This window comes from Crinia signifera, chromosome 5 (genome assembly GCF_055691185.1).
Source record: "Crinia signifera chromosome 5, ASM5569118v1, whole genome shotgun sequence".
Lineage (NCBI taxonomy): Eukaryota > Metazoa > Chordata > Amphibia > Anura > Myobatrachidae > Crinia > Crinia signifera.
In genome coordinates this window covers 126,905,084-126,920,122 of record NC_139221.1, presented here as the reverse complement: position 1 = coordinate 126,920,122, position 15,039 = coordinate 126,905,084, and the positions used below count along the sequence as shown (strand labels likewise).

Below are 15,039 nucleotides of genomic sequence, written 5' to 3'. Positions count from 1 at the left end.
CATTCCTTGTGAAAATGAAAAATTTTGAGCCAGAACTGCATTTTTGTGTAAAAAAAATAATTTTTCATTTTCACTGCCCAGTTGTACCACAATTGGTGAAACCCCTGGGGGTTTGAAATGTACACTATACCCCTAGATGAATTCCTTGAGGGGTGTAGTTTGCAAAATGGGGTCACTTGTGGGGGGGTTCCTAACTTTTAGCATCTTATGGTGCCTAGAAACCTACATGGTGCCTAAAAAATAATCTCATAAAAAGGAGGCTCCAAAATCAAGTAGGTGCTCCTTCTATTATGAAGCCTGTGGTTTGGTCAACGTGCACACTAGGGCCACATATAGGATATTTATGAAAACAAAAGAATTGGGGGAATCAATTTTTTTTTTTTTTTTATTTTATGACTTCACATAACATTCAATATGTATTTTATCTTTTACATATCTACATAAACAATTTCATCTGTTACATTCATCACATCATATCAAGGCCTATCCGGGCCTAAGCTTTTATCTTACGTATTTCATATTACATCCTTCCCACTTCATTCTTACCAACTTTCCCTATCATTCTAAGCCTTTCATCCCTCACCTTTCACCCTTCCTTTTATAACAGGGTTTCCTTTTAACCAATTATAGTCTACTTTGACTTCTAAAAATTTTTTTTCAAGATCGGGATTATGGGGAAAGGAGCAGTAGCCCATAAACCAAAAGTACAGTAAACCAAAACGTACCGATGGGGGATTATTCTTTCATCGGTTTAACTTATTTCAATATTTCAGTATTTATATATTCTCTGGGGATGGGACCCGTGTCCTAATCCCGTGTGCGACACGGCATTTGCGGTCTGAAAGTAGTAGAACATAAATAACATTTATTGTTTTGTACACTAGTCCCGACAGAAAAAAATGTCTAGTTCACCTTGTCTAGAACCTGACTTAATATTGTTCAAACCATTTATACAATTTGACACTGAATAGGCTAAATCAGATTACCATTACAGAGTTTAGACAATTAGACCAAAAAAGTCTAAATATTGGACTTTAGATATGCGAGGCAAACGAAACGAGTAGACAGGCGGAATGCTTTAGACGCGAGAAAAAGTGACCTTGAATAGGCTAAATCAATTATGACCTTTTTTTTTTTTTAGGAAAATATGCTCTTTCCGCCAAAACGGACCTAACGACCAACACTGAATACCCCCTAAAGTTTGTGTCCTATATTAGGCACTGAATTTGAATGCTAAGCAATCATTTTTTTGCACATATTTAGTCCCAATTTCATATCATGTCCCCAGTAGTGCCAGTTACAGATGTATATTATGTTTAATCCTGTTGCATACGTATAATGAAGTGCCACTTGGCCTGTGTGGTTACTGTACAGTGTTTAGGATATTTGCTTTCTATCAGTCACGTCTGCAATCATTAATCTGCAAAGCAACATTCAACAATCACAACTAAACAGTCATTTTAAAGAAAATGAGCTACAAACTTTATAACGACTCATATTGAACAATATACGTGAATAATATTTTAATGGTAATACTTCTTCAAAGAAACTATTGGTGCAAATTTGAAGGCTTATTCAAACAAGAAACTATTCCTTTTTCATCCTATTTAAAGGGAGTTATTCTGATTCACTCGGAAAGGCACAATCACTCTGTAATGGACAAAACCATATGCACTGCAGGTAGGGTAGATGTAACATGTGCAGAGAGAGTTAGATTTGGGTGTTTTATTGTTTCTGTGCAGGGTAAATACTGGCTGCTTTATTTTTACACTGCAATATAGATATCAGTTTGAAGTACACACCCCACCCAAATCTAACACTCTCTGCACATGTTACATCAGCCCCACTGTTGCCTGGATTGGTTATTCACCAGTCTCATATAAATAGCCTTATATAAGAACAACAATGGCTTAAGAAGCAACAAAACCCACATTTCAGTTTGAGGCCTTGTCGACACAGAACAGCTGACGTGTGCAGTGACTGCAGTGTTCTAAAAACATGCAGTTTACCTACACAGTTCACTCTAGTGTCTATACAAAACTAAGGGGTAGATTCACTAAAATACGGTCTGTTTAAGCTGATGATCAACTGCTGGCTTTAATAGACCTTTTAAAAAGAGCAATATGGTAAACCTACCCCTAAGAACTTACATTTCTACAAACAGTGCCTGGGAATACAGCAATGACAGAAAAGTGTACTGAAAGTGGCAATAGCATGAGGAATACTCACGTAGGCAATACAAACAGAGGAATATCCCAGCAAGACAGAATCCTTCAAAAAACCTGAGTGTGCTGAACATCGTCACATTCACTGAGAGCGCCACAGTAAGTCCAAATATCAGATTGAAGATTACAGAAAACAGCAGCACAAGACGTCGGCCGATCCTAGGAAACAGTAAGGAATAATGTATTAGGATTTGATAGTGGACATATATGTGAATGCTAAAAATTAATAACCAATATACACTACAGTACGCAGTCTGCGCTTACTTGCGTAACGCAGCCTTTGTGCGGTTATGAAGACACTAATACATATTAATAGGAAATAAGAAACAAATACTGTATGCTTTGATTTTGTGGTTCCAAAGCACAAAATGTAATTGATTACTAAGAAAAGAATAATATCATATTTAACAGTTTTTACACAAAGATTTAACAAATAACAGTGAGATTACATTTATAGTGCAGAACAATACAGTACATAATACAGGTAGTAAAATGCAACCAAATTATACATATGATTCCAGGTTCCAAAAACAGTTTGATTCATGTGTGGAATATATAAGGGTGGGGGTAGGTGTTTGTGTGTATTTAAATGGATGCAGAGCCGGTCCTAGGCATAGGGAAACTAGGCAAATGCCTAGGGCGTTTGGAATGCCTAGGGGCACCAGAAGCTTCTATTGATTAAAATGATATGCAGCATGCCTATATTCTGTGTGTGAGTGAGGCTGTATCTGCATATGAAATAGTATATTCATGGAAATCACTAACATACAGTATACAGTAGCATTCCGTATGCAGGTACAGCCACAGTCAGACACAGAATATAGGCATGCTGCATATCATTGTAATCATCAGAAGCGTCTTATGTGTCCTGGTCACATAACAATGCAAATAAGACAAATTTTCACCAAAAAAGGCACCCAACGTTAGCAGAACTGCCCAGGAGCTGCATGGCCTATTGAGGCAAGATGTATGAGGAAACATCTGTATCCAAGTAGAGGCAAAGGTCACAGTGTTAGCGGTTGTGCGAGTGCTGTCTGCGGATGGGTTGGTTGTGCAATAGTGTTCGGCATATGTGTAAGAGGCATTATGTGTGTCATGTGTATAAGGGCATTAATAATATGCAACATATGTGTAAGGGGCATTATGTGTGTCATGTGTATAAGGGCATTAATAATGTGTGACATGTGTAACAGGCATTATGTGTGTCATGTGTATAAGGGCATTAATAATGTGCAGCATACGTGTAAGGGGCATTATGTGTGTCATGTGTATAAGGGTATTAATAATGTGCAACATATGCGTAAGGGGCATTATGTGTGTCATGTGTATAAGGGCATTATGTGTGTCATGTGTATAAGGGCATTAATAATGTGCAACATATGTGTAAGGGCCATTATGTGTGTCATTTTGTGTATGAAGGACATTAATAAAGGTTGGCATAATGTGTAAGGGGCATTATGTTAATAAGGACATTAATAATGTGTGTCATGTGTAAGGTGCATTACTGTGTGGTATTATCAGGGGTGCCGAGAGAAAGGTGTAGGGGGTACAAATTACCTAGACCAAAGTCTGATAAAAAGGCCCAGTGGGGGCCCCAGGCCCACTCCCCTTAAGTGACAGCAGCAGCTGTAGCTCTTCTCCTCTGCCCAGCTCACACTGCTTTGTGCTGGGTTGCAGTGTGGCCATGGAGGTGCTTAAAATACAGTACATTATTTTATCAGGATTTTTTTCTAAGGGTATAATGTGAATAATGTGAGGAATAATGTATATAAGGTAAAGTGGTACAGGTTGAGTATCCCGTATCCGAGTATCCGTTATCCGAATTATTCCGAAAACCATACATTCCAGAAAGTGAAAAAAAATTATTTTTTTGCTAAAAACTCACTGGGGACATTTGTAACAGCACTACTGATGACATGATATGTAACTGGCACTATATATGTGCAATAAAATTATTGCTTGGCATTCAAATTCAATATCTGAGATAGTACACACATTTTGTTTCATGTTTTGATGTGTATTTTATGTGGTAATAAAATATATTTGTGTGGTAATAAAATATATTTGTGTGTATTTTATGTGTTTATACAGCATACATGCAAGATACTTCAAAATACATAATTGAAATATTAAAATATTCCAAAATACGGAATAATCCGTTATCCAAAATTCTCCTGGTCCCGAGCATTTTGGATACGGGATACTCAACCTGTACTACTATGTGATGTAACTTGAATAAGGGACACCATCGCATGATAGAATGTGAATAAAGTTGCACTACTGTGTGGCATAATTTGAATTGGGGGTACTATTGTGTGGCCATGCCCCTTCCCAGCAAGAACACACCCCTGTTTGGGCTGCACACCTAATGTGTGCACTGTTTTTATTTAAAAAATTGCAGGTAGGAGCACCAAAATGATGACTGCTATTATGAGGGTTGATGGTGCTGGGAAAGGGGAGCAGTGTCAGAGGCGGAACTAGTGGTGGTGCTAGGGGTACCAGCCAAAATCTTGACTAGGGCCATCTCTGAATGGATGCACTGAGTGGTGAGTGTGTGTGTTTGTGTGTGTGTCTGAAGGTGTCTGTGTTTCTGCGTATTTTACCTTCTAGGACCCTGTATCTTTATACACTAGGTACATTATAGGGGAGTATGCTATATTACACAAATATGTAATATCTCATTGGTTCAGAGTTTAGTCCCAGCTTTTACAAGACAGGTCATAGGTCAGTCCAAGAGCAGGAAAATTGCTTTTTTTCTTGCAATTTGTGGACAGGTCTCTCCAATGTCCACAAAACCTGGTTTGTAATAATGGATTTTCAACCTTTCGGAGTAGTTTCAATTAAGCAATATCGAACACATTTTCTGTATATTGCGAACGTATTATGCTATAATTTACAAGAAACAACTATCTAATGCAAAATGCAATGCTAAACAGTTTGATACAAGATAGGAGTACACTATGTTACCCTAATCATGTGTTACAGAATCGGCTGAATTGTAGCTAATATACTAATGTTTTCAAATATAAAGACAGTGCTCTGGATGCGTAGTGACTGTGTAAATTATGTGCTACGTAAGAAGGTAATTATATGTAACATTATGGCTTTTCTCAGCAAGTACGCATTCTGCCAAAGGGCGGGATGCTATATCACTCACCGCCACGGTCCCGAGTCCTTTTCGGCGCCGCTGTCCCCTCTCTGTATGCTATAACCTCTGGCGGATTAGTGCTTCTCGCAGCACTTCCGCATTCTTTAGATTATCGGTGCGCGCTGCTCTCCCCATAGACTTGTGCAGGAGAGGCGTGCGCACCCTATGCTGTAAGACCCGCTTCGCTATTGAATGTAGCGTTGTACCTCGCCTCTTCGGCTAGCAGAGAGGTAGAGTAGTTGTCCTCAAATTCAAATATATGTTGCTAATGTAGTTTATACTTGCTTCTGTATGTCTCTGAACTAATAAATTTATTGTGTTTGATCTTTTTTTCGTAGTTATGAACTATTTCCTGTTTGATTGCATATCTAATAACTAACAGGAGGCGTCAGACACAGGCCAGTGCGCATGTCCGCCCTGCTCTGGTTGGGTGCATGTGCAGAAGAAAAAAAAATATTGATTCTACACCATTGTAACGCTAACTGCTAGCGTTAAAGCAAACAATATAGCATACGGAGAAGAGGGAGGAGATAGCGCATAGGAACAAGCGCAAAAATACCCCGGCAATTTGCATAATACGCCGCAATTTATAAAGAATCCCGCCCTTAATAAGCAATGGCCATATTGCTCAAAATGGGTAGGCACGCACCCTTCTAACAAACGCCATAATACATTCTTATACAGCGCTATAATTTCTATGTCGACATACTGTATATAATGGACAGTGGCAGACAACTAGGAAAACAAAGGAGGATATCGCTACTAAAGTAGAACAAGCTTAGAACAGAATCTCACCATTTCTTGCTGGACAAATTAATTATATATATATATATATATATATATATATATATATATATATATATATATATATATATATATATGTGTGTATTTTTGGCTATTATTTTTTGGGGTGTCCACACGAGTTTAGGCACTTTTCCTGCTTGAGAAATCATTTCTGGCCAGTATGAAGAACACAGCAGCAAGTGGTATCAAACATTAAACTGATATGTTGCTTAGATTTTCAGTAGTATTCATTCTAGCACTCGCCATCTTTGAAAACCCATGCAGTTCGGTCTGTATATCAGCACTGATATGCAAATCTGACATGTGCTAGAAAAACCACAGCAGACAGCGACACCCCAGGCAGGGAAGAGGAACTGCATGGGTTTTCAAAGATGGCGGGTGCTAGAATGAACACTATTCAGTTTTCTGTTGTGTTATTTTTTTTTTTAAACTTGACAACAGAGCCCCCTTTTCCTTCTCCCATTCTGGGATTTCCATGCAGAAGTGACTGTACATATGCAATGGCTATGTTAGAACATGATCATCTTTGATAAGTACTATTTGGAATGACCAATCAGAAGATGACATTATGCACAAGTACTTTCTAATGAATATAAATGTACCCACACCAAGTGTGGTCTAAAAGGGGTATTACCATTTCAATGCCGTTTTGTCCCATCACATTATACAGGAGCACTAAAAAGGGTAAGACCCTGCTTTTCAACCGTTTTGAATTACCGGTTTTCTTGAACCGGTAAATTCAAAACGGATCTTTCACATCGCACATATTACCATTTTGAAACTGTAAAAAAATGGCATTTTACCTGGTAATAAGTGCAGTCTGAAATGGGTATAATACTGCTTTCACATTGCAAAACCTGCTTTCAACCCATTTTGAAAGCCATTTTTTAAAACATTGCATGTTGTAACCAGTATATTACTGTTTATATACCGTTTTTGTACCTTTCACATTCAACTCATTTCACCCATAAAAAAAAAAAAAAAATGGCTTCTTTGCAATAAAACTCTATTGTGCAATTCCTGCTTATGGACAGTGACAACATGCAGGGAGACAACCAATCACCCTTGTGCAGATTATCATATGTAGTTCAAACCGGTTCTGGGCCGTTCAGACTGCAGGAAAAACTGCTCAGAACCATGTAGATCCTGCTTTTAAAACGTTTTCAAATGCAGGTATTCTGTAACCGGTAAATTGACGGGACCGTTTCAAAATGCTGAAAAAACGGCAATATACCGACCAGTGCCAGATCAAGGTCTAAATAGGCCTGGAGCTGAAAATTATCAAGGGTCTATTATGTGCAATAATAGGCTTTGTGGCCAGCACCTAATAATGTGGGGGGCATGGGCAGTGTTCTGGTTGCGTGGCTCATGGTTGTGTCTCTATTTGTGTAAATACTTTCAACTAATTATATATGCCTGGAAAAGGCAGGGGGCTGGCATAGGAAAAATGCAGGGAGATATATTGGTGGGTGCCCTCCAAAGGTGCACCCGCAGGATGCCGATGTCCTAAGATACTTGTGGGGTGAGGCGGCACTCCAGTCAAAAAAAAAAATACATGCTCGCGGTAACTGGGGGACAGCCGCCGGGCAGAGAACAGGGGGCTGCCCGGCTGTATTCAGAGCACTGCAGGTCCCGTCTATTTGAAATAATACCCCTTTCACACCTTAAAATGCAGGGATTTACCCAGTAATATGGTCCCACGATCATGCATGGACATTCCCGGGCTGGCCACTTTTAAACCAGCCTAGTCCCTGCATTTTCTGGTGTGAGGGGGAGATAACACCCCCCCCCCCCCCCTTTAAACAACCAGCTATATCTTCAGAACCAACGGACCCATTTTCATGTGGGCTTCAAATGATATTGGTCCCGTGAATCTGGGCCATTTGGTTTCAGAAAAATCTGCCCTCGAACAACATGAACAGCCATGAAATTACATTTCCGAAATTAAAAAAAATTGGTTTACCCACAATATCTCTAGAACCAATGAACCCATATGGACCAGCCTGGTATCAGATTGAAGGCCCAGCGATTTGAGATCAACCTAAAGCTTCTGTGATGCCGGAGGGGGAACTGGCAACCGTTGGAACCGGGTGGGGTCGGAATTAGTGGGTCCCATGTTATACTATGAGGAAAACGTTCCAGCTTTGCCTGGCGTTATCTCCGGGGCCAGGCTCGTTGGAAAGCCCTGGCCCTCAGCTACAATGGGCCTATTTGAAGAGTGGGCCTGGAGCTGTTGCTCCATCAGGCCCATTGTTAATCCGGCCCTGATACCGACTTACAATTGCAATGTGAAAGGGGTATTATTAGTTCCACAAGGCTACAGGCAAGATCTCCCAAGTGAGAGTGGAAACATTATCGCTACAACAATTACTCAAGCTCAAAAGTAACATTTGGTGTTAGTTGATGGACCATTAATTCAAAAGTCATCAGTCCTGAAGAGCACCAGATTTATTACAAGTGTATAGCTGCCTACATGAAGCATTACTACAAATAATACACTGTAAAGAAAAAGCCCACATATAACCACAATCTGGGAATGTCATTACAAGTGAAAAGCCGCCTTAGTCTCTCATTATGTTCATTTATCCTTCTATACAATTACAATGTTTGAAGTTACAATTTTGAATTAAATTATCAGTTTCTGAGTATAGAACCTGCAATCATTTTGTTCTGTAGCATGCTTTAAACATTATTAAATGTGACTGCTCCTTTAAGCAGTCTTTAGAAATCCTAAGTGTTTATTTGTATGCCTAATGTAAATGATATTGTGTTCTTTTTGAATAATGCGTACTTCCACAGCAGAGTGATTTTCTGGTTGCTTAGTAACCAGATGAATACTGTACATGCGTACTGGGGAATAAATGCAGTCTTGCTTCTCTTATTCTCCAGGCTGCAAAATGATGTTAAACTATTTCATGTTAAGATTGTCAAGGACAACTTCAAGGTCAAGCATGGTAGTGATCATGACCTTCCCATGGATAGACAGAAAATGATCACATCCAGTGGCCTTTAGCAACTGACACAGACCTTAGGGAAATGGTTAACACTGAAGTACTGTGCAGCCTGCAGATAGCATTTGTATCAGACACAATAACTAAGCTTTGCAGCAGTGTTCGTGATTACCATAGCAATTTACAAGACAGTTTGATGGTTACTTAGGGCCAGATGTCTGAAAGCTTCAAAAAGTGATAAAATGGAGAGTGATAAACAGCCAGCCAATCAGCTCCTACCTGTCATGCTACAGTCTGATTGGCTGGTTGTTAAGCACTCTCCACTTCTCACAACATAATGTGGTATTGCACAAATATTTTGACTTTATTGCATGCAGTACAATGCATTAAATACCAAATCTTTTCCCTTAATGTTACATTATAGCACTGCCACTAATTCAGTACTGGACAGTTATCGTTTGCCACTGATCATACTTGTTGATGGTTCCCATGCTCAACTTCAAACACAAGTTGCTCATCCTTTCTTAGATCTACCTCAGGCTGCTTAGAAGTACAGTTTACAGCAAGTCTATGTGGACATACAGTTCTGCCTCTACACAATCTTTTAGTGCTGATCATGTGTTTCATCTGGCAGGGGATAACAAGACACAGGAGTAAATAAAGCTTTGGTTATATAACAGTGTGTATATTTGGATTTAAAAAATTAGATTAAAATGAGACAAAATCCCACATTTACAATGAAGGGTTATCCTCAACTTTTGGGCTCTGGGTACAAGCATAGAAAATACCTATATGAAAATAAGAATTAAATATATAAATTGACAGCAAACAATCAGGTGCCTTTGTTACAAAAAGGAGCATCCTGCCCCTTTCAGAACAGGCACTGAAGGAGATATATATATTTTGTGACATTGAGACCCTGCGACACCTGCCGCCCCAGAGCTTGTTCTTTCGGCCCAGGATGGACATTACAACTAAAGTACCTGTTCCAGCCGGAATAACTTTAGGACCGGAAAGGTCCCCACCGGAGTGTTACGCCCCGTTGTCCTTCCACTAACCCTGACCGTAGATTTGGGGCCACACAAAGTTCAGACTCATTGCATCCAATTATCGCACTTCATTTCCAGCAGTCCACTGGCACCCTAACTTTTAACACCTAGTGTCCTGTCTGCAGGTCCTGGTCACTCTCGTTTGCATGTTCATGCAACACATTATTCTGGTGCAATTTACTTTACTGCCACATGGTCATTGCCACGTGTTACATCATTAAGCTCTCCTCACTGGCACTAATGCACGCAGAAATTAATATTTTAATTCCAATATCACCGTTTGACACCATAATTCACATTCTCGTTTGGTCACCCCTGTACAGGGATCGGCCACTCTAATTATTTCAGTACTGTTTTGTGTTATCAATGACACTCTAAACCCACATTTTCCTTTTTTCACCTTCTAGGTTTGGCACCATCAACCCCAGAGGCACCCAATCCCCGGTGCAAGTTACACGCCGACTGCTGTCTGACTCTCAAAGCTCCAGCCGAGCAGAGCCAGCATCTTCCTAGATACAGGAAGCGTGCGTTCCACACACCCCCGGCAACCAGGAACTTGCGTTCCACTGTCCCCAGACAGGAAGCCGACTCACAGCCATTGACGCCCTTCCGGCCAGAGTCAGCACGGCGTGCACAAAGCATGGGAGGAGGGAACCCCAGGGTTGTCTTCATTTAAGGGTAAGCTACATTGTACTTCACTTTATTGTTTCCTTTGTACACAAGTTTGCATGACAAAGCGGCGGTTGTTAGCCCCGAAACATATGTCAATAATACAGAGATCCAATGAAGGAGGCACTCGGACACAGTTCAACTTTCAATAACTGTGTATTAGGGCATAGAGAAATTCAGCACATATCTAGCGCTTTCGGGGACTCATCCCCGTCATCAGGATATTAGCCCTTAGCAAAGAAGGTGAACAGCAAGTGGTGTACTAATGGACTGGTGAACTGCGGAAGTGCTGCTGTGGAACGCATGAGTTGCATCCCAGACCTAGCATCCGGCGCTCTACAGGAAGCGGGAGGAGGCGGCTTCAGAGGAACGGACCGTCAGCGTGCGGCGTGGGCGTGTGGAACAGGTGAGTAAATGTTTATTTAAATGTGTCTAGTTTAGTACACCACTTGTTGTTCACCTTCTTTGCTAAGGGCTAATATCCTGATGACGGGGATGAGTCCCCGAAAGCGCTAGATATGTGCTGAATGTCGCTATGCCCCAATACACAGTTATTGAAAGTTGATCTGTGTCCGAGTGCCTCCTTTATTGGATCGATCTATCTATCTATCTATATATATATATATATGAACGGAGTAGCCGGCACTCAACTCCAGATGAAGTTCTGTGCCCCGTGCCCTCAGTGAGGACCCTGCAAAAGCCGGGTCAATATACAGACAGAGGAAGGACCGCGGCACTGGGGTCTGAAATAAACAGGACTGACGCTTGCCTTTGCAGGTTAACATTTCAGCCTTTATTCAGGCTTTTGTCAAAACCATGTATGCTGTTTTGACAAAAGCCTGAAATGTTAACCTGCAAAGGCAAGCGTCAGTCCTGTTTATTTCAGACCCCAGTGCCGTGGTCCTTCCTCTGTCTGTCTATATATATATATATATATATATATATATATATATATATATATATATATATATATATAGATAGATAGATAGATAGATAGATAGATAGATAGATAGATAGATAGATAGATAGATAGAGAGAGAGATAGATAGATAGAGAGAGAGAGAGAGAGAGGAGCTGGCACTCTAATCCTCCTATGTCTTGATGCCTGGTGCCTTCGCAGGGCGAGCAGCCGGGGCTGGGCGCAAGATGCAGACTTAGACAGAGGCGCGGCACTCAGGACGGCGTAGAAATGAATCAATACGTAGCCAAACTAGATTAGTTGACGTTTCAGCCTTGCGGCTTTTATCAAAACAGCTAATATATATATATATATATATATATATATATATATATATATATATATATATATATATATATATATATATATATAAATAAAACACATACACCGTATAATGTAGTAAAACATAACAACTTGCATATCTGAAAACATTGAAATCTTCAAATCTTACCAGTCAGCAATACATCCTGTTATCAAGTATCCAAATATTAACCCAACGACCAGAGAGAACTTGGCTATATGCACTTTCCAGGAGGAGTCGCATACTAAATCCCACTAGAAGACAAAAACAGAAGGAACACAAAATCAGTAATGTCCACATTTTGTACAGTGCAAAACGGCATTCTACCATTAGGATTCTGGTAATAGCACTGCGATTAGGCATTCTACTAGCAGGAGCCACAAACTGTACATTGTGATAAAGCATTCTACCATTAGGATACACGTATTCTGCACTTCCAAAAGGCATTCTACTAGCAGGATCCGCATACTGAGGGCCATTCTGATTCACTCAATCCCTGGTGTGTTTGCACCAGGGACCGAAATCAACACAAATCACATAAGTATAAAACCATAGAATCTTCCACCAGGTGCTTTCTGGGAAATACAAGTTTTTATATTTTAGAACAGTAGCTATGGAGATCTGTCCATTATCTGAATACAGAATATAATATACTGTAGCAACACTATTGATTGCCAAACCTGGGATGTTTTACACTTAATAGCATTGCTGTTTTATATTCTGTGAGCAAAAGTGTCATATTGATAACCTGCGCCATAGTAAAGCTGCTGTTCAATAAATAAACTCCTAGAGAGGAAATGTGACGAGCCGCAATTGATGATTATCGGTGAGCTGTCAGGAGATTTAACTTTTTGATTATTGATTTAGACTATTAACACAAAAGATTAAAAATCTATGTTAGAAAATCAATACTGGAGTTCTTTCTGCTGCCCTTCCATAAAGTACAGATTCTGCTGTACATTGCCTATTGTTGTCGCATGGATAGATTCTGCCATCTTCCATGAAGTACTCATTTTTACACCTTTACCATTCGATCTGGATGATAGGTCTACAATACATAGGTTGACACCAAAAGATCCCTGTGCATTCAAGTCAATACTGAAATAGAAGTCGACATGGAATGGGCAGACATTGACAAAAGGTAGGCACAAGCAAAAGATCAACATGGCAAATGTTGACACATGGACAACATGAGTTTTTCACAGCCTATTTTATGTCGACCTTTTGTCAATGTAGATGAAGTGCATGTCGATCTTTTGGTGTCGACCTATTGACTATTTACCTACACCTTGTCTATCCTATAATCCATAACACTTTGCCATAGGCCTTTTTTGTGGCATCCCTGGGAAATGCCCTTGATCACATATCATTGTCAAGGCATAATGTTTTCAATTATGGACGATGGACTAAAGGCCCCCATACACTAGTCCAATATGACCAGAGTCCAACAGATCGGCCCAAATGGGATGTTTTTGCCATTCGATCAGATGGCCCACATGTGATGTATCCCATGCAATCCTGCTGCCCGTGAAGGTTCCAGGCAGCTCAAGGGGGTTGGATGGCCATACACTGCTGTGATACATCACAGCAGCGTACGGCCAGCTTTATATAAAGGATCATTCAATCACATTCCAAGTAAAATCATATACAGGAAAATAAATAATTTACAATATTTAAAAAAATTATAATTATTTTCATAAGAATCAGAAAAGGAAAAAACACCAGAATATAATGCACTTCGTTCATTTTGATATAGAAAAATTGTAGTGATTAGAATTTTGTTTAACCAATCAGAAACTACGCAATGTGTGACTAGGATCCCCCAGCTCTGACCTATGAAATGAGCAAGCAGCACATTGCCAGCAGCAATAAGATTATGTGCAACTGAAATCTAATCTCTGAGTCTTGCCAGTGAATATTGATTAACAAAACTGCTGGTGCTAGACCATCTCTTTCCCAGTTACAGAGTTAAAGAGCTATGATGAGATCCTTCTAAGTGGCTTTCTTTAAAATATCCTTTGTCCTGATTTTTAGTTTGCAACTTCTTATTTATTGAGTGAGTTGGCTAACATTTATACCAACGTTTTCATATTGAATCAGTTTACCGATTGCGCAATGGTTCTTCCCTTGGTCTTTGTTTTATCTAAATTTTACAACACGGCTGTATATCTGATGCCTGTGTGCTACTTAGGAGGGTATCCTATAAAAAACACAAAAAAAAACAAATACAAAGGGCACTATATAGCTATCCGATAACTGAAAAGGATCCCGTGTTTGGGTGATAAAAAAAATGGAACTGGGATAAGTTGCTGGACCCATCAGCGAGCTGCTTATCACAGATTATGCTTTATGTGACAGAGGCACACATGTATAATCCCCAATAAGTGCCAGCAATGGAGATCTGACATCAGGGCTAATTGGATACCTCCCAGCGAACCTATTAGCAGCAGTAAATTACCACTGCTAATAGGATATCATCCTTAATGCTAGTCTTTCTTATGCTCTGCTAGAGCATTTCTTTGCTCTTTTTTTTTAAGTTAGGATTTCAATAATATAGAAAGATTCTCATCTATCCCAATCAGATGTACAGTGTAGTGGTTAAGTCCTAGCTGACCATCACACGCAGTAAAGGCAGTCCCATTGGGAGTCATTCCCTCCCTCCAGGAATGCCAGTTCAGGCTGCAATAGGCATGGAAGACACTCTCTGCCTTGCTGTGCCATGGGGTATGCGCATGCACAATCGTTGATACTGCGCAAATGCCAGGCCGGCGGCACCTGTTACTGCAATCTACAGTCTGTTATCCCTGATGCCTGCACTTATCAGGTATTATGCTTCACGTGTCTGAGGTATGCTAAGCATAATCCCTGATAGGCAGCCCTTGAGACCCGTGATCTTGAGACCTGTGATAACACATGAACCATGTCTTATTGCCC

At 40.1% G+C, this 15,039-nt stretch overlaps 1 protein-coding gene across 1 annotated transcript in view; it reads right to left on the bottom strand.

Annotated features, from left to right (window-relative positions):
- The window catches only part of SLC22A23 (solute carrier family 22 member 23), a 167,121-nt gene that overhangs the window by 95,960 nt on the left and 56,122 nt on the right, over positions 1-15,039 (bottom strand). The window contains exons 2-3 of the mRNA XM_083188011.1: positions 12,256-12,359; positions 2,230-2,384 (exon numbers count right to left, since the gene is read on the bottom strand). Coding sequence (XP_083044137.1) covers positions 2,230-2,384; positions 12,256-12,359 — 259 coding nt within the window. The remainder of the gene's footprint in view (positions 1-2,229; positions 2,385-12,255; positions 12,360-15,039) is intronic.